At 38.6% G+C, this 26,849-nt stretch overlaps 9 protein-coding genes across 9 annotated transcripts, besides 2 other annotated features; 3 read left to right on the top strand and 6 right to left on the bottom strand. All coding sequences in view use genetic code 12, as the record gives it.

The window, feature by feature from the left end:
- Positions 1-75: 75 nt before the first annotated feature.
- On the bottom strand, positions 76-2,379 carry PMT2 (dolichyl-phosphate-mannose-protein mannosyltransferase; the record flags this gene model as incomplete). The annotated part of the gene is made up of 1 exon (XM_036808791.1): positions 76-2,379. One exon carries the CDS (start codon positions 2,377-2,379, stop codon positions 76-78), a length of 2,304 nt encoding a protein of 767 aa, XP_036665492.1.
- A 376-nt stretch (positions 2,380-2,755) lies between these two features.
- CPAR2_808680 (uncharacterized protein) lies at positions 2,756-3,568 on the bottom strand (the record flags this gene model as incomplete). Its single annotated transcript, XM_036808789.1, has 1 exon — positions 2,756-3,568. One exon carries the CDS (start codon positions 3,566-3,568, stop codon positions 2,756-2,758), a length of 813 nt encoding a protein of 270 aa, XP_036665491.1.
- A 164-nt stretch (positions 3,569-3,732) lies between these two features.
- Positions 3,733-4,743, bottom strand: TDH3 (glyceraldehyde-3-phosphate dehydrogenase (phosphorylating); the record flags this gene model as incomplete). Its single annotated transcript, XM_036808788.1, has 1 exon — positions 3,733-4,743. One exon carries the CDS (start codon positions 4,741-4,743, stop codon positions 3,733-3,735), a length of 1,011 nt encoding a protein of 336 aa, XP_036665490.1.
- Positions 4,744-5,934: 1,191 nt separating this feature from the next.
- Positions 5,935-6,786, top strand: CPAR2_808660 (aldo-keto reductase superfamily protein; the record flags this gene model as incomplete). Its single annotated transcript, XM_036808787.1, has 1 exon — positions 5,935-6,786. One exon carries the CDS (start codon positions 5,935-5,937, stop codon positions 6,784-6,786), a length of 852 nt encoding a protein of 283 aa, XP_036665489.1.
- A 515-nt stretch (positions 6,787-7,301) lies between these two features.
- GLE2 (RNA export factor) lies at positions 7,302-8,417 on the bottom strand (the record flags this gene model as incomplete). Its single annotated transcript, XM_036808786.1, has 1 exon — positions 7,302-8,417. The coding sequence occupies one exon, from the start codon at positions 8,415-8,417 to the stop codon at positions 7,302-7,304; it is 1,116 nt and encodes a 371-aa protein (XP_036665488.1).
- Positions 8,418-8,586: 169 nt separating this feature from the next.
- On the bottom strand, positions 8,587-10,068 carry CPAR2_808640 (uncharacterized protein; the record flags this gene model as incomplete). Its single annotated transcript, XM_036808785.1, has 1 exon — positions 8,587-10,068. One exon carries the CDS (start codon positions 10,066-10,068, stop codon positions 8,587-8,589), a length of 1,482 nt encoding a protein of 493 aa, XP_036665487.1.
- Positions 10,069-10,692: 624 nt separating this feature from the next.
- Positions 10,693-10,780, top strand: a tRNA (tRNA-Trp).
- Positions 10,781-11,111: 331 nt separating this feature from the next.
- CPAR2_808630 (uncharacterized protein) lies at positions 11,112-11,273 on the bottom strand (the record flags this gene model as incomplete). The annotated part of the gene is made up of 1 exon (XM_036808784.1): positions 11,112-11,273. The coding sequence occupies one exon, from the start codon at positions 11,271-11,273 to the stop codon at positions 11,112-11,114; it is 162 nt and encodes a 53-aa protein (XP_036665486.1).
- Positions 11,274-18,140: 6,867 nt separating this feature from the next.
- FCR1 (Fcr1p) lies at positions 18,141-19,643 on the top strand (the record flags this gene model as incomplete). The annotated part of the gene is made up of 1 exon (XM_036808783.1): positions 18,141-19,643. The coding sequence occupies one exon, from the start codon at positions 18,141-18,143 to the stop codon at positions 19,641-19,643; it is 1,503 nt and encodes a 500-aa protein (XP_036665485.1).
- Positions 19,644-22,265: 2,622 nt separating this feature from the next.
- Positions 22,266-22,353, top strand: a tRNA (tRNA-Trp).
- A 413-nt stretch (positions 22,354-22,766) lies between these two features.
- Positions 22,767-26,750, top strand: CPAR2_808610 (putative helicase; the record flags this gene model as incomplete). Its single annotated transcript, XM_036808782.1, has 1 exon — positions 22,767-26,750. One exon carries the CDS (start codon positions 22,767-22,769, stop codon positions 26,748-26,750), a length of 3,984 nt encoding a protein of 1,327 aa, XP_036665484.1.
- Between the last annotated feature and the right edge of the window lie 99 nt (positions 26,751-26,849).

Genomic DNA, 26,849 nt, shown 5'->3' with positions numbered 1-26,849 from the left:
TAAAATCTCTCTTTGTATTTTTATATATGCCACTCTTCTCTCTACAGCGCCAAAACTGTCTCAGTCTTTGTCTCCCTATACATAATTGTCATCAGAAACTCTCCATGATTGTAACCATTGAGTATGTTTCCAATTCTCCTTGGGTCCTTCCATACCAAATGAAAAAAACCTCAAATAATAAAATGTAAAACCAACAATAAAGTACAACGCCAAGTATAAGGCAACATAAGCAACTTTACTCACTGCCGAAGCACCTTTTTTGTTCAATTTCGAGGTCCACAATTCAATTTCAAAGCAAAACACAATCATGGCAAAATATAATGCTGGTACGTAATGATGAACATATGTTACTCTTCCCATAATCACAAATGGCATAAAATGCAAACCCCAGCCCAACATGGGATAAATACCACCCATTATGAATTTTTGTAATCTTGCTGGTTGATCACTTGGGAAATCAACAATTTGCCTTTGCCATCTAATGAGATAGTACAATGTAATCAATGCAAATACCACAACACCAACACTTGAAGTCCATGTGGTTGCAGGAGATCCAATCATGAAATATTTGGGCTTGTCAGCACCCCATCCACACATTCTAATACCAACGTTTAAAGTGGGCCATTGCCAAAACGAAGAAGCTAAATCATCTTGTTTATCTGGATCAGGCAAAAGGGCATTGTTTGTAGCCATCATGGCCAAATTCAATTGAATAAAATCACGAATAAATCTCGTCTTGGGTAACTTGAAATCCTCTGGTGCTGGAGGTAAATGCTCGTTTCTGTGATCTTCAATGTTCCACCATGTTCTCTTGTCTTTCTTGAATGGGTTCTTGAAACAAACAACTTCACCTTGTCTGAACCCCCATTGTGGCAAAGTGGATCCTGAAACTCCTAAATAACAATTCATAACTTCGTTCTTTAATCTGAATGAGGTTGTCAATGGGTGTAATCTCATCTTGTCTTCATTACTAGCTTGATCGACAACCTCAACAATCCAATTGTCCTTGGCATCACCAATGGTTAAATTTCCATAACAAGCAACTTCCAATTCAGTTTTGGATACTGGAGCGGGAATCTCATGTGTGTGCAAGTTTCTACCAGTTTGTGGGTGCATGATTCTAATCGGCATACCATCAAATACATATTCAATATCTGTATTGTTGCCACTAGTATCGTAGCTTGGTTGACCTCTTGGACGTTGGAAAATCCAATTATTGTTGGAATCCTTGTGTCCATAAGTGGTAACTTGTTGCTGTTTGGATCCTTCAGGGAATGTTTGTACATGAGAATGCAAGAGACCACCAGTTAACCCTTGGTTTTTCAACGTGACAATTGAATGAACAATGGACACTTCTCGTGGTCCACCACCAACTTGTGATCCAAGTAAATTGGCTTGAAACAAGGAGGACATATTGGCATCACCAGGACCTGACTTGTACAATAAATCAAAATGGACTTTAAAACAAAGCAAGAAAATGGAAATTGGGATAATAATCAATCCAAAAATTCTCGAAGCCCAATGATACCCATATCTAACCCATGTAATTGACCGATCATTCAACTTGTTCCAAAGATCAACTATGGTATAAATACCAATTAAGGTAGTGACAAACAACCCCACCATTTTAACCGAACACACGCATCCAATAGAAACACCAGTCAACATAAGCCATTTCCACCATTTCCTACTAAACTCACGTTGCTTAGTGTTGAAATTGTTGAATCTAGCAAAACAGAAAATCGTAGTCACTGTGAAAAACAACAACATTGAATCCAACAAAATAAACTTACCCAAAGTAACATACGAGCTTTCTAAAGTCACCATCAATGTGAACAACCAAGTGGTCCAAATAGAGAATCCAATCTCCTTCATTGTGTAATAAGCAAATGGAACACACAAAGCTGAAAATGTCGCATTAAACAATCTCATCTTGGTATAATCGATATATTCAGGATATTTTTCACCACTAGGGAAATCCCATGATCCGTTATACCCAGCTAAATACCCCGATAATCCAACCAACATTTTACCCAATGGTGGATGAACATCATGATAAAATTCGTGTCGCAAATAGTAAGAGCCAAATTTACCAAAATGAGCTTCGTCCCAAACAACATTGTCATTAATGGAAATACGATAAAATCGAACAAAAAATGCCAATAATGTAAACAAGAGTGGTGCTAAGATGGATTCTAATTTTTTCCATGATTCAATTGTTTCGGAGGTTTCGTCGTATTGAGTTCTTTTGAGAAGTTCAGCATCTTCTGACTCGTATTTAGAGTCAATTGAGGTGGACGTGGTGGTGATATCATCCCTTTCCAAGTGTCTTGTTGGTTTCACCTGCGTCTCATGTGGTTGTGCAGATGACGATGACATTGAGACAAGTTATACGGTTAGATGATTTTTGATCCCGTTATGAATATGTATGTGAGTAAGAAATGAACTACTATTGAACGGTTGAGTTTTGTATTCTGGTCAAGGGGGACAGGGATTTCAACAATTGAAAAAAAAAAAAAAGGAAAACAAAGTCGAAAAAAAAAAAAACTCTCTTGGTAGAAGACACGTCAATAACAAAGTAGGGATACAGGTCAAGAAAAACGTAAAAACACGTAACAAAATTTACACATTTGTACCACTCAACCACCCACACCCAATCATATTCATTTTAGTACAAGATCTACAAGATATGCGTTAAGTCCGAAATATACATGCGATTAAAAATTAAAAGCACATACATCACCATACTCTATGTTTATACAGTCCATTTAGCGCTGTATTCGCCAACCGCCGAGTGAATTTTGCCAATCAATTCCAATATAAACAACTCATTTTTGTCAACATCAACAGTGTTGAATCTGACTCTGCCATCATTGCAAATATTCATTACATCACTAACAAACTTTTTTATCGACAACCTATCAAATCTGATCTTGGACGAATTATACATAAAGCGACATATACTCTCATATAGATGATCCCCACTACTATCAAGTCGCAATAGTTTCACGTCAGGATAATCGATATCGATTTCGACATTATTGAGTAATTCAGTTTGGTGGATTTCGTAAACTAGTCGTAAATCATTTTCAAAAAAAGGCAGCAATTTGTTAATGAGCAGTGGAATGAAATGTGGCGGAAAGATATAATCAACAAACAAGGTATTTGTCAACAGTTGCAATGTATGAAGCAAACACTCGTTAATCTCTCGATTCGATGTTACTCTGTTTAGCAAAATGGTTTCTTGGTCACCTTTCCGTGAAAACACCAACGTTTGTCGTGGTAAAAGCCGACCATTTCTCGACTTTATATTTACAAACTGTATATCATCGAACGATCCACTCGTTATACCAATCTCTTGTTGGATAGCTCGATATGAATTGTAACGAACCACAAAATCTTCGTCATATTTGGATCTATTTCGGTTGTAGATCTGATACAAACATTTTGCAAGTTGTACTGAAATCGTGTCTCTGTCTTGCTTCAGTAGTGGATTTGTAAAGGGTAACCCACTTGCTCTGTATACTTTAAACGTGTTTCCAGTTAGATATTTCACCAATTGATCCATTGCAGGTGGAGTTTGAAATTAAGTGCCAGAGTGTTTACAGTTGTTTCAAGGCAAAATTATTTTTCTTTATTTATAAACTCATATACGAAAAATATATAAAACCAAAAGAAAACCAAAGACTAGCTAGCTAGCTCTTAATTGCCTTCTTATAACTTCACGGATAGTTAATTTCCATTGACCTTGGCAAATTTTTCCAACAAATCAACAACTCTGGTGGAGTAACCGTATTCGTTATCGTACCAAGCAATCAACTTGACAAAAGTTGGGGTCAACAAGATACCAGCTTTGTCATCAAAGATTGAAGAGTATGAAGATCCCAAGAAATCAGTGGAGACAACAGCATCATCAGTGTAGCCCAAAATTCCCTTCAATGGACCGTTAGCAGCTTCTTGAATAACCTTGGAGATTTCTTCATAAGAGGTTGACTTCTTCAAGTTAACAGTCAAGTCAACAACGGAAACATCAACAGTTGGGACTCTCAATGACATACCAGTCAATTTACCATTCAATTCTGGAATAACCTTACCAACAGCCTTGGCAGCACCAGTGGATGATGGGATAATGTTACCTGAAGCAGTTCTACCACCTCTCCAGTCCTTGTGGGATGGACCATCAACAGTCTTTTGAGTAGCAGTCATGGAGTGGACAGTGGTCATCAAACCATCCTCAATACCAAACTTGTCATTGATAACTTTAGCCAATGGAGCCAAACAGTTGGTGGTACATGAAGCATTGGAGATAATTTCATCTTCCTTATTGAGTTTGTCGTCATTGACACCAACAACAAACATTGGAGCATCCTTTGATGGAGCAGTGATGACAACTTTTTTAGCACCACCTTCAATGTGTTTGTGGGCACCTTCAAGAGTGGTGAATACACCAGTGGATTCGATGACATAGTCAACACCATCTTTACCCCATGGAATTGAGGCTGGGTCTTTTTCACCATGAACCTTAATCTTGTGACCGTCAATAATCAAAGTGTCACCTTCAGACTTGACATCACCCTTGTAAGTTCTGTGGGTAGAGTCGTACTTAAACATGTAAGCAGCATAGTCTGGAGCAATGAATGGATCATTGACAGCAACAACCTCAATATCCTTTCTTTGCAAAGCAATTCTCAAGACTAAACGTCCAATTCTTCCGAAACCGTTAATACCAACTTTGATAGCCATTGTGTGAGATGTGTGATTATTCCTTTGTTGTCTTAGTTTTATAAACTCAATTGAATTTGGAAAAGAAAGAAAGAAAGAAGGAAGGAAGGAAGGAAGAAGAATTGTATTTAAAAATTTGTTGAGAAATTTCAATTGGTTAAATAATCAGAAAATGGCAAAGAAAGGAGAAAAAGATTTCGGGTCAACGTGACATTTTTCTCATTAGTTGTTGTCTTCTTTTGTGTCAGTTGTTTGTTTGTAATACGGAAGAGAGTAGAACGTATGTAGTTAAAAATCATATGGTAGCATATATTCATTTTTAATTTTGCTTTTTGTACAATAGTGCACACTCGCGCTGCAACAAAGTCATACCGCCGGGTCATAATCGTCCATCGGATATACAGCACTGCTAATCTCACCCTACCTACGTGGTTCTACGACCCTAGCTCAATGGGGTTCGGTCTGCAAATGATGACGGACGACTGACAATGCTTAGACGCACAAACTCACAACCCAACCGACACCCTTTTCCTTATTTAAAGTAATACCTCTATCATTCGATTCACATCGGACTTTTCCTCAACATATCGGATCAACAATTTCCACTCACAACTATTCCCACGTCCCTTCTATTTTATCACCGGGCAAAATACCCCAGTTACACCAAAGTACAACTTTTTTTTGTTTTTGTTTTACCTTATATCACGCCATGTAATGTATCGAATTTTTTATTTGCGTTGACGACATAAGGAAACCACTTTGGTGGTTGTCTGGGCTAAGGCAAAAAGTGCTTGGTTCACGTGCATCTTTCAGTAAACACAGCACACAGCGCTACACTTCCCGCCCACCAGCACCCCCCTCCCCATATTTTTTTTTTTTTATTCATTTATTCCATACATTATGCAGGAATATCACCCCTAGAAGGAACTCCGAATGTGGTTTGCTATATGCTCAATGACGTAAGTGTGACAAGGATGTCTAAGCTGGGATGAAAGCAATCACAACCTAACCAGAGTCAACTTTAATTGTCTGTTGTTTGTCTCCTGAGGTGGAGGTTTCGGACATTCTTCTCCTCGTATCCGTTTGACAGCAATCAAATTAACATTAGATAAGAGGAGAAATATTATATATATGAACTTGAGGACTCCGACTCCAACTTCGCCACACCCCAAGCACACGACACCATAATTTGCATATATTTTCTTGCCAGCTATGTCATATAGACTAATTCAATTAAACAGTGGTAACAAGATTCCATCAATTGGTTTAGGATGCTACGATATCCCAAGAACTCAAACAAGCAAAATTGTCTATGAAGCATTGGATGTGGGATACCGCCATTTCGATACTGCTGTACTCTATGGCAACGAACAAGAAGTTATTGATGGTATAGCAAAATACTTGAAAGATCATCCTGAAGTTAAACGATCCGATGTGTTTTACACCACCAAATTATGGAATAGTCAATTGGGTACAGCAAACACTGAAAAAGCCATAGATTCAATGATGCAACAAATTGGACCATTGAAATATATCGACTTGCTATTGATACATTCACCATTGCCTGGTAGAGAAAAGAGATTGGAAAGTTATAAAGTCATGGAACAAGCCTTGAAACAAGGCAAAGTGAAAAACATCGGTGTGTCAAACTATGGACAACATCACATTGAAGAAATATTAAAAGACCCGGAAATTGAAACACCACCAGCTATAAATCAAATTGAAATCAGTCCTTGGTGTATGCGTCAAGATTTGGCTCTGTGGTGCCTAGCTAAAGACATTCATGTCGAAGCTTATGCACCATTAACTCATGGTTACAAGTTGCAAGAAGATAGTCCTAATTTCCAAGAAATTATGAAGAAGTATAACAAATCACCAGCACAAATCTTGATCAAATGGTCGTTACAAAAGGGGTACATTCCTTTACCTAAGACCAAGACTCCATCAAGATTGAAATCAAATTTGGATGTAAATGATTTTGAATTGACTCCAGAAGAAATGGTGCTAGTTGATCAACCTGATGCCTATGAACCAACTGATTGGGAATGTACCAATGCCCCATAGAGAATTGATAAATAACTGTTCAGGGTAACTCATTGATGTTTAATCTATCATCGGTGTATCTCTTTTTTTTTGCATCTGCAGTAACGTCTCGGAGATTACAGGAATTGAGATTATGTGGGGTACGGCTAAACCCGGATATAGCAAAACTAAAACAATAAATACACCACAATTTAATTCTTCTCGATTCGGTAGCTGCTTCTAGACCCTTTTCTACAATTAACCGAGGACGTGAAAGCCCAAATTGGCATCCTGTGAGTGTGATACAAACCGTGCACACGGCAATTGTTGAAAAAGCATCACCAACTTTCGCCTTATGGCCTAAGATAAAGATTTGATAATTAACCACCTGTGGTTGTAAGTTCCACACCTGCAAGATCTACACGCTGGGAGTCAACCCAATTGGGAGTCAACCCAATGAAATTGATCCAATTTTAGTATGCATTGTCCAACTACAATCTCAAGTCAGGTCTCTAATGCTCAAGTGCTCTTCCATTCATCTATACACTCTATTTCCCCTACCTCTTGTTCTTTTGCTTAATCTCAGTATCTTTAGTAGGGTGTAATTTGATAAAAGTAGGATAATCCAGTCTATTACCTTGAACTCCCAACGACCAATCATAACTCACAGCATAAGCAAAGATAGATCCGGTCCTGTTGAAGGCGGTGGATAACACAGTACCCGGCAATTCGGGAAACAGTTTCAATCTCTGCTTGGCATCTTTATCCCAAAAACAAAAAGTACCATCAGACCCAGCAGTGCTGAATGTCCCATACACTGGATGGAAAGAGATTGCATTGACTGGGAATGCTTGCGATTCACTGGAGTTGGTTGATGATGCTGTACGTGGCAACGTTGTAGTAGATGAATTGCCTGATTTTCTATGACACTTGAATGAAAATCCAAATTTTTTTTGTTCAGCTTCTGTAATGTACTGAATTGCACATCTTCCTTCAACAGATCCTACGGCAAACCCATTGGCTTGTGGGTAGCAGGCAACTGTCCTCGTTTGCCACTTCAATGGCGATTGAGTAGTTTTGAAAATTTGTTGAGGATTGTTTAAGTCTATTATAGTAATGTGTCTATCAGCACATCCAACGACAAGTAATTTCTGTGATGCATCCATACAATAACATCTTTCAGGAAGATTGATTGTACTCACCGGCGTGGACGATCTCATATCCCAATATCTTAAAGTCTTGTCCCATGAACCACTGGCAACAACTGGCGTATTGGTGGGCCCACATTCCACATACCTAACTGACCTCACTGGCGCATCATGTTGTCCAATTTGTTGTTGTTGTTGCGTCGCAAGGTCAAATATTTTGACTTGATTATCAGCACCACCACTGACTACTTTAGTCCCATCAGTAGACCATCGGGAAGAAAAAACAGGCGCATTGTGCTCATAAAGTGCCTTGCCTTGGTTGTTTCCTGTATTAGGGTCTATTTCATAAATTCGGACTTTTTTATCCCAACTAGCAACAGCAAGTAGATCTTGCTGTGGTGAGAAGGATATATCCTCAATTGAGTCTTCAGGTGGATTGTTGACTAGAATGTCATTGACCAACTCCTGTCCCGTAGCTGTGCTTGATGCGCTTGACGTAGATGGAGAACTATTCAAAAAGGACATTCGCGAAAGTGGGTGGACGTAGTTGTTGTGAAGATGAATGTGTACATATCTCTTTTAACCAAATTTTTTTCTTCCTTCGTGCTCTTCAACGATTTTGTGATTTTGCGATTTTGCGATTTTCTATACAAACCTACTAAACCAAACCTACAATGTCTTTAAAAAAGTCTGTCTAACCCAAGATTATGGTTGTGCCAAGACACACAATCATGACAAAAAACCCATAAATAACCATGAATAATCCACCGTATTTGCAAAATTTCTCCAATGGTGAAAGAGTAGCTCCTGGATTCAATGGTTTCATCAACAAATAACCAAACAATCCTGGCAAAATGAATGAAATCGACGTTGAGCCTGTGCTTCCAACGAATGCCAAAACTGTTGCTAATGAAGTGACTGAAAGTGCAACTATATAACTAAGCACAACAATGGTGGTTGTAATGATGTAAAATTTCCTAGTAGACATAGGAATTATAATTGGCGCATGACCAGCAGTGTCACGAGCGCCTTCCATTGGTGTAGTTGAGATGATTGATGAGACTGCAGTAAGGTCAGCGAAAGAGTTCACACTTTCGGCGTCGGATGCTACTGTCGATGAGTAACCACTACCTACTCCATCACCATCTAATAAACGATTACGTTTATGCAAATGTCTAAGTTTTGCTGATTCGACACCTTGACTGATAAAATGGATGACATGGTTGATGGATCCTCTACAAGGATGACACTGTAATGGGAAGGACAAACTTACCATCACAACGATGCACAACCTTCCAATTAATGTACTTATCGACCCACGAGGATACATAGCAATGATATTTGGTTCAACTTCGTCACCATAAGTTAAATACCCAAAAACAGCAACAATCAAATAGCTGCCCAATGCAGTTAAAATCGAATTTCTAATAATCAAATTGGATTGCCTAGTTTGTGAACCATCCTTCTCATCCGGCTGCAACTCATTGATAATGGCAAACATATTTTGGTGACAAGTATAAGCAAATACAAACATTGGAAACGAACTCAACGTTTGTTTCCAACTCAATGGTCCATACCAATCAATGTGTTTGGCTGGGAAAGGATGAAATTTTGCAACATCGACATCATGTGCCTTTTCAACACCAGCGGCAATCTCAAGATAACTACTCACAACCAAAAAGATCAAATAAGCCACAGAAAATAAAGCCATGATACTAGTATATCTCAAACTAGTCAATTTTTTTAAAAACGATAAAGGTGCCACAATACATGCCATGAATGCAGAAATCCAAAATTTCCTATCCATGAAAACGGAATCAGGATGCACTTCTAAAGTTTCCATAATCTTGGGCATTAAGTCGCCAATGACAACCAAGTAAGAAACACCAACTCCAAAGCACTTGATCAGGATGGCCGAATCAAACACAATAGATAATTTCGGGTACGTTACTTGCGCAAGACTGAAATACGATACTGAACCTCGTTGTCCCGTGTACCTTGCTACTTTATTTTGCAAATAAAGTCCAAATGCCGAGGCACAAGCTGACCATACAATCAAAATCGATCCAAATAGTAATCCGTTGGCACGTAAACCGTACGGCATCGTCAAGATCCCTGCACCAATAATGGTGTTTAGTATATTGATTGTCCCTGATTTAATTGTTGCCCTGACCATCGTTGAAGATGAAGCGTGCAAGATGGGGGGGAGGGGATGATGTAGTTTTCAAGTTAGGTTAGAAGATGAGATTTTGATCACCACAGAGCAATGCAACATATTTCGATTTTTGGTTGTGTTTTTTTTTTTTTGCTCTCTCGGCTTGATCTAGCACTTTTTTTCACCCGAATAGGAAATTCACGACGACGGAAATATGAAATTCCGCGACGTAATTTAAATTGGTCTTAGATAAGGAATAATTGCACCAGATGCCGGTACACAGTTGATGCTAATTGATCTGATGTTACAGAATCCTTTGAAGAATGGGATAGGGGCCAGGATGTGGCACATTGAATCTTTTCATGGAATGTGCTGTTTGCCAGCATCAGCAAACTCTCTACTAGGAATACGTCATCTTTATGAGTTTTGTAAAATGCGTCTTCAAACCCCTTCAACTTCCTCGAAAGTTCCATGATAAAACTGACAAGCACTTCCAGTAATTTGAATAACTCCTTTTAGAGTGACTTAACTGTATCTGCTGTGTAGTGTTTGCTTGGACCAGACTGTAAATGCCGCTCTAGACTTCCTCCTCGAATTAAACTTTTATTGGTGCCTCAAGGCAATAGGCAAATTTTTTGAAATTTTGGGGTAGTAGCTCAGCTGGTAGAGTTTTGGATTCCAATCATGTATGTGAACTATCCAACGGTCGCAGGTTCGAGTCCTGTCTATCTCAAATTTTTTTTTGCACCCATTTCCTACGATAGTATAGATGTGCTCCCCCCCCCCCCACCTCCCATCGTATACAACGGCGTTCGAAAAATCTGATTAATTCGCTTTTTGTTTGTGCCCACCACTTGTATAGAGTTTTCTCCTACACTGAATTGTACATTTATTTATAATGTTGAATTGAAAACTATCTAAAAAACTAAACGACGATATGCAAGTCACTGGCTCATCACAAGCCTGGCTGTAGCAGAAATTGTGGCGTTGCTGGACAACGGTATCAATGAATTGAAAAAGGGAGTAGAAACATCAAGCATTTGGAATACGAACGAAACCACTGATCAAACAGTCATAGAACCTTTGCTAGCAATATGTAAAAACTTTAAAACTTCTCCATCGACTTCCACTTTGATGAACAATAGAAAACTATCAGGAGTTTGTTTTGAATTGTTTGCGTCGCTGCAGAAATCGCAAGCAAATACAGTAGTGTTGACGCTAGACATGATTTTGATTTAGCAACAATATCAACAATGGATGATAAAATACTCTAAAACTTTATTGCGTTTATTCTTAATTAAGTAAACTTTACTTCAAACAACATGAGCGATATGTTGACTTATTTATATAAATGCCAGGCAACTACAACCGCCTGTTGATCACAAATTAGCGCACCATATCGCACAAAGTGTTGTTGCGCAGAGTCCCATATATTTTCTCCCATGTTTTGTGATCAAAGAGAAGGATATTGAATGCGACTGTGCTGCGCATAGTGCCAGAGGCTCATTTCGGATGTGTGAATATAAGCGGAGAGCGGCTATTTTAAAAAGAAAAGGGCTAAAGAAAATGTCGTTGAGTGTCATCTGAAACTTTGTTATTGTTATTGCAAATAAAAAAACAACGCGGTCCAAACTGGTTAAGATGATAGATTATCTTGAAATTGTTGCTTTGTCTATTTGCATACAATTATCCGCTCCAATTTTGTTGCCCCTTTTTCAGTTTTTTTTTCTTGTGATCGCAAGTTTATTTTCTTCCCGCGAGAAATAATCTCTTCGCATCTTGTAATGCATTACACGACTCAGGCTAGATTTCCGGCTCGATAATTAAGTATCGCCTTCTCCTTTGGGAACAACAGAGCACAGCGCAAAACGTGTTTTGTCTGCGGACCCAATCATTGGACGTAAATCCTCTTAGACTGGGTTACACGTGGAGGCAAAGCCGCATCAGTTGCTCTTTCGGAAAAGTTCTTGTAAACGCAAATCCCGCGCTAACATAATATTTTTTTTCTCTTGCATCAATTCCGCGCAGTTTACACCGACAATATAATAATTGCGAGGTGTTGGCATTGTCATGGTATCATTAGGTGGATGCTTAAGAGGTACTTGAGAGATGTTTCAGTGGAAAGTAATTTTCTGCTGTTGCTGTATTTGAGACAGAGGTTCTAGACAAAAACAATCAGACAACGACGGTGGGGAAAATGGATCAAACCATACGTTTGATGCATAGTGTCACAGCAAAGTACCGGCTGTTCTTGCTCATCTATTGGATAGAGTTGATAGGCTAACCTATTCGCTTTGCGGTAATTACGTGCATGCTAAAAGCGAAGTATGCATGTGGTGTTGTTTGCACTTGCTATTACCGCTATCGGCGAGGCGCTTATCCTACCACAACTACATGGCATGATAATCTAGCTACATTATAACCAGGAACTGGGGTTTTAGCTTCACCCCTCATCTGCAGCCTTGACTCAATAATATTGTCTCAATTTTTTGTTGCTTCTTTTTTGAAATCTGTTTCCTTCGTATTCCACTTAGTTTGTTCTATTTCTCTTTTTTTTTTGTTCCCCTTTTTGCAACCACATTTTGGGTTGCGTTGACAACCAGATCCAAGCGAAGTTTACAAAAAAATTCAGGATCTAAGTAGCAGATTACAACCACACAAAAGAAACAAAAACTCAAATAAGAGAGCTGCATTTGTGTTAAGTCTACAAAAGAAACGGCCACTTAACCAATGATAACTGTAGAGGAGCAAAGCTGTTCTTATAGTCTTTTTGCACCCCCTGAAATTGCAGTTCCATCTACGCATACACACACCCAAATAGCAACTCCAAGTACTAGAGAGCTTTGGATTTAGCGCCTTTTGCATATTCCGTGGATACTAAGGCGTAGGCTTCAAATTTCGAGGGCAATTTATGCAAGTTATTTAAAATCCTATACCGGAATTGCATTTATATGGAGAAAGCAACGAGTCTTTGCTGGAATATATGCAAATAATTACCACTTCCGAGGGTGCTTATCTATGTAAATATGCAGCACGAGCTAATCAAAATAGGTGTAATATGTCCGAATTCCAGTGTAATTTCGAATTCCGAGGGAACAATAGAGAACTAAATAAGCGGTTCTGCAAACTATGCACTTTTAGTTTGTCCAAACAGGTAAGCCAGTTCTGGAACTACTTCTTTCTTGAAGAGAGAGGTTTAGCTTGCAGCGACTGCATAGAATAGTGTGGAGGATATCGTATGATGGAGTAATTACACATCCCACTTTGGCGTTGGGTTGGATCGGTTCTGGAACGTCTTCTTCTTGATTGAACCCAAAACGCTGGTTTGTATTGAGACAAAGCAAAAGTTTGTTCGTGGCTGGGTGTGTTTTTGTTGGTTTCAAAGCGCTACAATTCCTATTGAATGCGAATTAAACATCGAAGACACTCATAAATACTTTACAAAACAATTTCGTATATGAGTGTCAACATCAGGCTGGTCAATATAAGAGTGCTTATAACACAAACCTGTTGCATCTTGATTACGGAAAGTCATACCAGTGCACATTACCTTGGCTCTATTCCTATGTACCGTGTATGTACTCGTTCATATGCGGTACAATTACCTCCTTTTCTGGAAATTTCCAGCAAAAACCTTCTATTTTTGGCACAAATAAATTAGAGAATGTTGGGAATGTGATTACATTCCCTTCCCATTCTGGCTATTCCGTACACAAAAATCGACGGGGATGTACCAATCAAAGTCATTCACATACCAGCAAATTCTTGAATTTTGAACCTTACACAATGTCACCATTGCGGAATTTGTCTCGCAATAACCCCAGGTACCTGCTAGTATCTACTCATTTACTACAATGCATTAATCCAAGAGTACTCACACAGCCTATTTGAAATTTTCTTTCTTTTCAGGCGTCACGAATGATAAATGTGATTGAAAGATATTTGTTTTTTACACATCAGAAAACTTAAAACAACACAAAACTAAATGACAGAAGACAGAAAAATACAAAGTTTGTGCTCACTATAATACCAAAAACAATAGATTGGTTTTGAGACATTTTCACAACCACTCTGGTTGCAAGTTGCTTCTACCTCGTTTTTTACCAAATATGAAAGGTACAAAAAACACGAATAGTTTATACTCTGCATACACTAAAGATCTCTCCCTCCCTCCTATATACATAACAAAGCAGCTTTTGGTGTGACATAATTAGCATGGCGCACAGTTCTTAATTCGCATATGCGCTGCAATCATCCACGGATTATGTGCTGCCATGATTTATCCGTTCGGAAGGCTCTGGTGAGGGAATTTTTTTCCCTTGCACTACTTACTTGGGCAACTGCTATATCTGCTAGTCACGTACTGCCACGAGAGGAATAACGCTTACTTCATGTCACACATTGTAAGTTTGGGTCCATGCAGTAGATCTTTACATGTCGTTTTTCCTCTTGAATTCTGGCAATTTACATCGTTTCTGGTGAGCCATTATCCGAACAGCTCGGCTGAGCTTCGCTCGCAGTAGCACCAACTCATTTCGCAAATGCAAGAACCAACTTTTCATTTGCAAAAGTGATTTTTTTTTGCCACTGAAGCTCTTAATTCTTCATTTTGTACTTTTCACCACACCTTCCCCAATAGGAAACAGGCAAGCCAAATTAGTATTTTGTGTATTGCAACAACTTCAACCTCAGGTGATTTGTATCATAGAAGAATGCTTAACCTTCTGCTGACTCTTATTTGGTTGATGTTCAAGTTACAATAAGAACTGCTATTTTTGTTCTCTCTGATAAAGAAAGCAATGGATGAATTTCAAGTAACACAATGTTGGAACAGCATTGTCTTACTAATTGGCACACAATTTCAAGACGTATAGTTATGTCATAGCCTACTTTTGTATCAGAGCAAGAGAGTCCACTTAATGTTAAAAATAAACAGAAATAAACCTTACCTCTAGGCTAACAATTGTACCAAATTTTGAAAAAAAAAGTATTCCAGTTTAATATAGCCCTTCTATTTTGTCTCACGAGATGGTGAAGCAGGTACACTAATCCGAATGTATTTTGTAAGAAGAGTGCCATTTTTACCCCCCTTCTATGCTTTGCAGTGAAATGATGAAAAATACACGCCATGCATTGCTACGTAATTACAAAAAATTATGTTTTGGTGTAAATTACATACAGCATTTTGTGTAATCACAATCTTTTTTTTTGCGACTCACTCCATAAAGGGACACGACTGCACCATGTTACCACACCAGAAACTCGATATCCTGATCAATATTTGTCCCCTACCCTCCCCAACTAAGCGAAAACTATAATAACTATTTATTTTCATACCCCTTGACCCAAAGTGCGTCGCCTCAATTGAATTTTAGGCAGTTTGTAGTTTGTTTACCATATGATCGGAAAGTGGTTATTCCGGAACATAGTTTTCTCAAAGCGTGAAGCCGAACTAGTTGTACACAATACCCAGAAGTTGTTTGTGTTGACACCGACTTTTGTAATATTGTTTGTTTTTGCGGTGAAACAAGTCAATAAGACATCCTCCTCGAACGCAATAATGCTAGCAAAAGTATCATATCGCAAGTGTGTCCACTAGGCTATTTAACTAATCTACAACTCACTCGATAGCACCATCACGCCTTCTCCATGCGTCTTTTCATGTCCCCAATTACCAAGGAAAACCTTTGGCTGAATTTCTTGTGCGTCAAACAATATCGCCGAAACAAAACAAGATTCACCACAATTAAAAAATCACAAATCGAAAAAGGCTAAATGCTACCAACAACAAACCGGCAAAACTTCCCATGAATCTTGTCTTCTTTATCTTGTGTTTGTTAAAAAATGTTGCTTTGTGCGTGTGGGCCTCCCACTCACATTAGCCTCAGGTAAGGGTGGAAGTGGAAGTTTCACAGAGCCAACCATTAGTGTGAGCTTACAACATAGTTCACAAAAACAACTTTTGTCGTGATTATTTTGACATAGTCGTGTGTTAGAAGAGAATCGCAAGTTTCGTTCATATCGCACTAATGATCCGGAAAAAACAAAATATATCTTTAACATCTTTTACTGAGCGTAAAAATAGTTTAGTAATCATTGGGATGTAGGATAGCAATCACTTTGTTGTTGCTTGCTGTAAATTATGTTTGAAAATCTGGTTGGTTATGTTTCCCTTGGTTTATCGTTAACCCATACCGCTTTTTTTCTTTTTTGAAGATCCTGATTTGGAGAGGTTTAAGAGCCAAGCAAAAGCAAAAGCAAAATAAATAGAAAAATACGAACAAGTTTCTTCTCTCTTTTTGCAAAGAGAGCAAGAAACAACAGTATCATATCATGATATTTAAACTTTATGCATAATGTGCAATTACTAAAATATTAACAAACAATAAATTATCATGGTGGGCGCACAAAGAGCTTTGTTGAGTATATTTTTATTTTCAAACAATCTAGAACAATTGAAAACTTGATAGCGAGTTTGTGCTAAGCGCTTACAGTAAAAAAAAAAAAAGTGTGTGGGCAGTTTTTACCAAAACATAGTGCAGTAACGTTAGAGCCGGAATTCAAAGAGGGGTAAAACGTGCCCGTATAGCTAGTGGACACTGATGCACTCTCTAATTTTGGGAGAGGGAGAGTGAAGGGGGGAAAAGAAAATGAGACATCAGTCATTTTAGTTGACCAACTCATCTTGAGCTCGAAAAGGTCAAATAAATAAGACAGCAACATGTGACAAGCGAGCAAAGACAAAAAAACGTTTATTGTTGAGACTAGTTGTTAGGCGGTCCTGCTTTTTTGTAAGTCTAGAAGAGTCGTGGTCTTTGATCCAAGCTCACTTTAGGGTTAGTTTTTTTACTCATTGTTTAGTAAGTCAAAAGTGCTAAGAAAAACGAGAGGCGGTGAGTAGGGGGTCTGAGTCAGTACATCTGATTTTAATCATACGTTTCACTCGTGATAACCACGTTGCATTAGCTGTGTGAAAGCCTTTTCTTTTATTGTCGGAAATAGGACATTATGTATGGGAAGTCTAGAATATATACAGTACTTCACTATGTGCTATGCAATAGGCACTTACACATAAGCCTTACACAAAGAAGAGTGCAATCAAGAAAATGAAGAAGAGTCTTTGCATTGTAAAGATAATAAAAGAAACTGGAAGAGCTTCAAACCAAACAATAGAAGAGAAGTAAATTTGTGAAAGATACATGTGCAGTCCCTCTACTATTTCAATTGACTCTCTCGATCAACGTTGGTAAAAAGTGTGGTTATTGTATATCCCATGCGAATAAATACTCTTTGGACAGAAAGGTATAAATACAGACCAAACCACCCTCGAATTTGGGCTCATGGTCTTCTTTTGATCCTTATAGAGTAAAACTACAACAAAAAACTGAAAGTAAAAGTCTCATCCCCAATTAATTACCACAACATACAATCTAGAATATTCAAACACTACTTAAGCTACTATATTTTGAATTTTAAACTCGGAACTCCATCACTACTAATAACTTCGACAGTGGTTATTAAATTTTTGATACCATTGTTGAGAGCTATAAACGCATATACACATACACATACAGATACACACACTACACTAAAGCAAGAAGTAGGTCATTCATCTGCAAAAACTTTCCACCATTTTACTTTTAAACTTTGCATCAGTTTAAACAAGAGAGAAAAACAATAGGAAAAGGGGACTTTTATTAATATTAATAATTCACAACTAAAAGCTTTTTCTGCAGTCGATACAATTTTCATTCATTTTTTTTCGGTGCGGTCTTAACTGAGAGTTGATTTATAACCGACTTCATATCCGGATTGAACACAAAAACAAAGAAGACCAATATACGGAATAGGCATTGAGACAGACCACACGCCCATTTTTTGTCATTTGAAGTTGCATATAAATATACACACTGACCCAAGTTTGGAACTTCCCCATAATTCCATTGAAATAAAGCCATACCAAGTCCTCACCACTATATCTACACATTTTTCAAAACTCATTGGCGTTCCGAAAAAAAATATAATTTCGGAACAGACATTACTAATACGCCGCTTAAATCCGCGACTCTTTTCCAAATTTGAACCGAGATAAAATGCAATCTGAAAACTCCGTGCACGCTTGTCATGTTAAGAAGAAGAGAGTTGGCAAGGCTTGTGATTCGTGCCGTATCAAGAAAACTAAATGTGATGGTAAAAAGCCTTGCAATCGGTGCTTACTTGACAACAAAATTTGTGTGTTCACAGAAAAGCGGAAAGTAAAGGAAAAGATTCATCCACCAGGGTACATTGAGTTATTAGAGACAAGATTGGATATCTTATCAAAGCTGTTTGAGAAATTGATCGAATTGTCGAGACCCCATTTGCCATTTATTGATGAAATTGTGCAGGAGGAATCAGCTTCCAAGAAGGGCCACAATGACAATGTATCTTCTTCACCAGAATCAAGTGAAGGAGACAACAAGGTTGACAGTATCCCCATCAACAAAATTGTATCTTATTTGATTGAACAACGTGGTTTGTTACAGAATGTTCCAGTTGATTGGGAAGAGGGTGCTTTGATAGCTGCTAATTTTAGAAACGACAATTTACAATCATCATCACAAGCATTTGCTGAACACAAGTCAGAAAAGATTACCGGGGGAGGATCAGACTCATTTGACTTGCATTCACCTCCAGTCATGAGGCCAGTGAATAGAGCATGCTCTACATCATCTTCAAGGTCACAGGTTCGCAAAATGATTAAGGAAGAGCCAATTTCTCCAGCTTCATCACACAGTTTTTCGGGTAACTTCAACCTCAACAGTGACGAGCAATGGGTTGCAAATGATCAAGCGTTGTCAGAATTAGGCAGTGATTCACTTGAAAGGAACAGTGGAATGTCTCCACCTTCCATGAATGACAACCAACAGCACAAACAGCAACAGCGAAACGGAGACTATAATGGACACAACCAAACTCCACTCACTGCTTCACTTTTTTCCAACAACTACACCAATCTTCGTCACCAGCCAATAAGCAAGAACCCATCCTTGACCTCGTTGAGCAACAAGTATGAAGCACACACTTTGTCATCAGCACCGAACTCGTCATCTGAAACTACACCACCATCATCCATTTTCACAACCAATAGTCCCATCACATTGTCGACTGTACGCAGATCATCATCAACACTCTCACAGCCCCAGAACAACAAATTGAAAAGCTGTATTGCCCATCACCATCACGTACATAAACCAGTTCATCATAGCCGTCACAGCTCTTTGGAAGTAAAGAAGAGATCAAACAGTTTTGAATTGTCTCCAACCGGTTCGATACAAGATGGATCGTCCCATCCTTCGTCGGCAGTTGCGTCAATAGCTGATGAGTTCATTGCCAATGACAGGTATTACGATGCAATGGGTGACGTAATAGCACTTCAACCCTCATTTGAATCATCACCCACCAATCAGCTGATGGATAGGGCAATGGATGACGGTTTCTACAACGAAGTTGCTCGTGGACCACTAAACTTTCAAGGTCCTGGTGCATTTGAAGTTTTAATTGGCGCTTACGAGGATTCACTTATGAACAACAGATCCTTCTTGGAAAAGTATTAGGTTATTGTTTCGAGGCTCTTTTTTTCCATTCATTTCTTGCTATGATAGATATCATCAACCGTTGGTAGTGCTGAGTATATCTGTTGGGCATCCTTCCGTTTCGTTTTGTGAATTTTTTTGTTTATTGTGTTTCTTTAGTTCTACTGTGAATTGTTTATAATATATTAATAGATACCCATGTGATAACCAGTTGCGGAAATGTGTACCCTTCTCTTTTGTGAAATCAATCTCTTTGTGAATGGATATTGTTCTACAAACGATTCATTGTTTTAAATAAGCTAAGTCAAAGAAACAATGCCCTCTAGAAGTGTAAATTACATTGTATAAGAACAGAATTGGGCTATTGACTCGAGGTGGATGATCAAATTCCTATAATAGCTGAAGACAAACTAAACCCACAGAATAGTTTCCGGAATTATGCCTCCGATTAAGAGACTTGTAAATGGATGTTCAAGTTTTGGCAGCTGAAGCTCAAAACAGGATGAGGGATATTCCCCCCCCTACGTACACAACAGCCGTTCTCGGAAAGCTTTTTTACAGCCGACTAAACAACAGGATTGAAAACCCAAAAGAGATTGTTATTGTTCCCACAATTTGTCTTGGCTTGCCTGCAACCTCTCAATCCCGTTTGTGGTCTGATTTCAACTCATCAAGGTAATTTTAACAAAGGTTGCATTATTTCTGATTCTTGTGTGGTGCATCTAGATTGAAAATTTTTGACCGACTTTTTTGTAAAAGCGCTCGTAAAATCACTTTCTCGTATTTTGGTTTCTGTAGGAGCGCCTTTTTGCATTTTCTGCATTTAATAAATTGACATGTTTCAAGTTTGACTGTGCATACAAGAGGGCATTCTTATGCAGCATTTGTATGGAGATGGGTCTACTACTGGTTGTAGGGCTTGGGCTAATGCAAACCACCAGCAACCACATTGGGAAACAATTTTCTCATACTAGCTTGTTCATTATTGATGCATGACACCACAGTCAAGCGAAAGCTCTTAACTGCGCTGTTGCGCGAGAAAACAACGATCGGCAACGTTTTTTTGACTTTTTTCCACAGTCATGCATCGGTGACAAGAAATTTCCATGTTGCGTTCGCAAAGCCAAGACTACAGTTCTGGCAGATTAACAAGTTTACACTAAGTATAGTGCGCCCAACAAATAGACTCTTCTAACCAGTCCATAAGTTTGCTATAAAGATAAACAAAATAAAAATTAATAAAAAGCATAAAAAACGGTAGCTAAACCTTATTTCGTTGCAACTATTTGAGATAGCAATCGAGGTTTATCCGCACATGCTTGGTCTTTGTTCCATCATCGAAACGGTGGCGGATGACGCCAGTTTGCACTCATTAACCTCAAGCACCATTCAAAGTGTGGGGTACATTCGTCAATAGTTACTCTGGCAATGTTGCTGTTATGAAGAAGAGGAAAATTTCCGCACAAGCAATATACATTTCATCATCATGTTTGCAGCCGACATATTGTCGCCAAGCGTAATAGCTCGTAATTTTGTCTGTCGAAGCGATTTTTGTATCATCTTTTAGTATGTTCTATTTTTAGTTTTGTGTACTCAACTAAAAGTGCATAAAGGTTTGGTTGCATTAACCTCCAGCAACACTCTCAGGCGGGGGTCACGTTGTTCAGTACGCCCTGGTTTTGAAGGGTCGTGTCAACGTCACAGAGCAGGCTGCATAAATAATTCAATGAAGATATAGAAGCTATAGTTGCAATCTTCTTGATTGAGTGTTTGAACATAGGAAAGAAATCATACGTTTGAGGTTAGTGGTATCATGCGTCGGCCTTTTCTTTCATTAATTACGTTAAGGCTTCTTTCCATTCTGTCGGTTCGTTTTTTGGTCGATAATAAACGGCTTCTCAAATTTTGCAACAAGAATGCTATCATTGTATGGTCACGATCAACAGCCAGTATTCATAGTAACCTCGTGGTTTCGACCTACCACGATTCGAATTGGAGAATGCACCCCAAGGTTCCAAAATTGCTCACTGACTTTACCAGGTAATCAAAACAAACACCATAGAACTTTAAAGTTTCCTCTAGACAACTTATAGGAGGTAACAATGAGGTATAAAAAGTATCTCATGCTTCACGCTTATACGTGGTTTTTTGAGTCGTAAGTTGAAGAGTTTTGTTAAGGGTATGACCCCGCTCGCCTTTACATTGGATTTCTCATTTAGGAAATAAATTCAATTAGGCGTGTTGCATTGAGCTATCAGCCAGCAGCATTATATAAAGGATTGGACTTTCCCACAAGGAAAAGCAAAATGGAAAATCAGAACAGAAGAATGAAGAATAACGAAGAACATAACAATAAAGAATAATGAATAATCAAATTATAGATCGAACCTACAACGCTATTACTGATCAATCATTCAATACTTACAAGTATTTATGCACATATCGTCAAGTCTTGGTCTGACTTCAATCAAGAAGTACATGATCTCATATGACAAGCACCCCCAAATAAATACAATATTGTAAGACCTAATTTCTATGAACTTTTCCGTGACAACGACTTGTCAATCCAAACACATTGGTTGGGTTACGACTTACTCGAGTCCCACACTCAAGGTTTTAGCCCACTAATGAGACTGTGTTCTGGGGGTAGTAGCTCAGCTGGTAGAGTTTTGGATTCCAATCATGTATGTGAACTATCCAACGGTCGCAGGTTCGAGTCCTGTCTATCTCACTTATTTTTACATCATGTTCTAATGACATGTAATTATCTCTTCTTTTTTTGACCATTAACCTCCCTGCTTATCGGTGGAAGTCTTCCGTAAATAAGGAATTGCACAGGCCCCATTTCAGTGTGTGAAATGCTAATGTTGGTGAGTATGTTTTCTGTTTAAATTTTTGGTTGCAATTGCTTGCAAAGTATGCAGTAGTTGATATTAGACCTGTGGAAACGAAAACAAATCGTCTTTGAAAAATGCATCAGAAATAATTTAATTATCCCTTACAGTCTCGATAAGTTGTGAGTGAGTTCTCCGATAGCTAATAACAATCCGGCTCATGCCCCTCCTCTCTCAAGCTTTATATAAAATTAAATTGAAAAAAAAAAGAGTAAAAAAAAAATAATTCACCTAAAATGTTTCTTTGGAGATGGCCAAGAGCAAGAACAAGCCAGTAGTGGAACGCGTGACGAAGAAAAAGATAAACGAGGAGACCGCACCCGATGATTCAAAGAAACCAGCTCGGGGATTAGTTGTGGGTGACAATTTTGGATGGACAGGAAAATTGCCTGTAACATTACTCAATGAGCACTGCCAGAAACAAAAGTGGAACAAATGTCAATATGATATGATGCGGAAGTCCAATGGATATGTTGGAATAGTAACGTTATCTTGGGAGAATCCGAAAACCAAAGAGATCTTATCAGTGAAGTATACGCCGACATATTCTCCTCGTGAAACAAGCAACGAGGCTAGACACATGGTCGCAACTTTTGTTCTACATCGGATAAATTACATAAAAAACATGAAGATGTTGCTTCCAATCATTTTCAGAGATTATTGGACAGATTTAGAGAAAGAAAGGTTGCAATTATTGAAAGAAGACAAATCACTACATGATAAAAGATACAATATTAATCCCTTCGTCGTGGTCATGGAACAACAAAAGGCAAAAGCCGAGAAAGAGAAGGAGAAGACAGCGAAGGACAATCAAGATTTAAAGACTCATAAGCAAGTGATCAATATTGGACAAAAAATAGTGACTTCGGAACCAACAATCACAAGAAGCATTATACCCAAAGGTGCATGGGAACACGCGCCATTGATGGACATACCTTCTGATATGAGAGTTGAAATTGAAAAATCAGTGCAAAAGCATTCAAATTGGAATGCAGGAAATGGAGTTGCTGACGAGTCAATTGTAAAAAAGTTGATTGGGTTGGGATTCAGGGAGAGCCATGTAAGGGAGGCACTTCAGTATACTTTAGAATTCACTGACGCGCTTGAATGGTTGATTTTTCATATCCCTGAGGATGACTTGCCGATACTTTTTGCTAAATCTCGTAAGGACTCGGAAGTACTGCTTACAATTTCACAAAATTTGAAAACCGAGTTGGTTTTAAAAAGACTAAGAAATTCTGGATTTGATGAAGATGAAATATTGCGGGTATATCAGGAGACGGGGGAGGATGAAATTGAGACGAGCGTTCAACTTACCAAGCTTTTAGCACCAGAGGCGACGGAGATTACTAAAGAGGAGCAAAGCCAAGAAATATGGGATCAAGAGGTTGAAGCAATTGAGTCTACAAGAGAAGTTACGCTCTCAGACGACAAAAGCATCACGCTTCCCTTAAATCCGAGTGGTATTAGTGAAGGAGTCATTACCTTGAAAATTTCCAAAAGCGGAAACTATCCCAACGAAATACCTGGATTACTGTTGATTGTTGCAGAAAAGTATAATCTAGCCAACTACGTGAAACTATCTATTGTGAGGAATCTCCTCAAGACTTTGCACGTAGGAGAGTGTATGATTTTTTCAATTATTGAGTGGTTGGAAGAGAATATGATCACTATTGTCAATAACCCAGGCCCACTCGTCACATGTCAAAAACGGTCAAATTATGCCAAGAAATCAAGGGAAATTCACGCTACTATCAAAGGGAGGAAAAAAGTGAAACAGAATGAGAATGAAATAAAACTTTCCTACCAAAATAGAGCAGCAGTGTTGCAACAAAATATGAATGAAAGAAAAGAACTTCCTGTTTGGAAAAAAGCTCAAGATTTGGTAAAAGTCATAAATGGAAACGCCATCACTTTAGTTACTGGTGAGACGGGATCTGGTAAATCGACTCAAATTGTTCAGTATATTCTTGATGATTTGAACTCAAAAGGCGATTTCACCACAACTATATTCTGCACACAGCCAAGACGTATTTCTGCCATTGGGCTAGCTGCTCGTATAACTGAAGAGAGGGGTGACATCATGGGACAAGAGACGGGGTATATGATCAGAGGGGAAAACAAAGTGGGCCCCAACACCAGGATCACTTTCTTGACTACCGGTATCTTGCTAAGGATGCTTCAAAACATAACTAAAGAGGAAGACCATGCTTTATTTGATAACCTTGGGTATATATTTATTGATGAAGTACACGAACGATCAGTTGATAGTGACTTTCTACTCATTATTTTGAGGGATGTGATGAAGAAGTTTAAAAAATTGAAAATTGTTCTCATGTCAGCCACCATAAAAATTGACAAGTTCAATGCGTTTTTCAAAAAACCTTTGATCCATGAACATGTGGAGGGTAGGACATTCCCTATAAATGATCACTATTTGGATAACATATTGAGCGATCTAGATTACTCGATGGAAGTTGGAGGGGAAATCATTAAACCACGCGCGGACTCTGCATTTTTCAAGAATGGAAACATAAATTATGAGTTAATTGCTCTGCTAGTGGAGCATATACACCAAAAGTTGACCTCGGAGAATAACCGTGGTTCAATATTGATCTTTATGCCTGGTGTACCAGAAATCAATCGTGTCATAAAGGCAATAAACAGTATTGCTGATTTCTGGACATTACCACTCCATTCATCTTTATCACCACAAGAGCAAAAGAAGGTGTTTCAATCAGCTCGTGGACAAAGAAAGGTGGTTGTTTCGACCAACATTGCGGAAACCTCTATCACAATTCCTGATTGTGTAGCAGTGGTTGACTCTGGTCGTTCAAAGTCGATGTTTTTTGATACTTCCCTAAATGCCACTAAGCTAGTTGAAGAATGGTGTTCTCAGGCTGAGATCAAACAGAGGAGGGGACGTTCTGGTCGTGTTGCCGCTGGTGATTGCTACCACTTGTACACCAAGGATACTGAAGACTCGATGCTCCCTCAGCCGATACCTGAAATCATGCGTGTCCGCTTGGAAAATTTGTACTTGATTGTAAAATCAATGGGGGTGAAGAATGTTGAAAGTTTCATCGCAAGTGGGTTGGACTCTCCTGACCAATCCGCATTACTATCGGCAAAAACATTTTTGCAAGACGTTGGCGCTCTAGACGGGGAAAAGTTGACAACATTGGGTCAATACTTGTCATATTTGCCTACAGATCCCCATACGGGCAAATTACTTTTGTTGAGTTGTATTTTTGGGTGTCTTGATTTTTGTTCAGTATTGGCAGCTATAAGCTCGGTCGGTAGTATATTTGTTCACTCAGTGGAAAATAGGGACAAAATCAAGGATGTTACCATGAAATATAGCGATAAACAAGGTGACTTTATTGCAATGGCAAATCTATACCTCGCATATTCGGACTCTTTTAACAAGAAGTTTATGTCGGATCACTGTTTGTCATTCAACATGCTTAAAGACGTAGCCTCGACAAGGCAGCAATATTACCAATTGTTGTCCGAAATGGGATTCATCAAGCTGCCAACTGTACCAAGGAAGGTTCTGAAACCAAATTATGATATGACTCGAGCCATAATTATCGGCGCGTTTTATCCCAACATCGCTAGAGTTCAATATCCACCAAAGAAATTTCTAAAATCATCACTGGGAGCAATTGAAGCAGATACAGACGCTCGCTTGACCAAATACTGGATCAAAAAGGAGAATCGTACCGACCAGGACTCTTCATTAGCTGCAACTCGAGTATTTATCCATCCATCATCCGTCTTATTCGGCAAAAACACAACGGGGTTTGAAATTGATGAGGAACTTGAATCCCACATCACTCGAGAGGATGGCTCAATAGATATTGACAAAGCGAGACAAATGATCCCACTTAATAAACCATTACCGGCATCCAAACACACATTCATCGCCTACAGGTCATCTCATTTATCCAACAAGCTTTACGTGAATGGAATTACGCCTTCAAACACATTAGCGACGTTGCTCTTTGGTGGAAGTTTTGAGTATGATTTACATCCTACAAGTGGTACACCTTCGAATGGTATCATTTTGGACACATGGTTACCTGTAAGAACCTGGTGTAAAAATGGGGTCCTAATCAAACAAGTGAGGAAGCTTTTGGATACCTATATGGATTCCCTGTTATCAAGCTTTGACAAAGCCGAGAACAACGACGATATTGTTGCAATTATAAAAAAAGCTGTCTCTCTATAGGACACCAGTTAATAGATAGATGTTATAGATTTAGTTGCGAGTTGAAACATTTTGAGTCATTGCACGACCACTGCCAAAATAAAAAATTAAAACCAAAAC

This window comes from Candida parapsilosis, contig 005807 (assembly GCF_000182765.1).
Source record: "Candida parapsilosis strain CDC317 annotated contig 005807".
NCBI lineage: Eukaryota > Fungi > Ascomycota > Pichiomycetes > Serinales > Debaryomycetaceae > Lodderomyces > Lodderomyces parapsilosis.
This window is presented reverse-complemented; position numbering and strand designations above follow the sequence as displayed.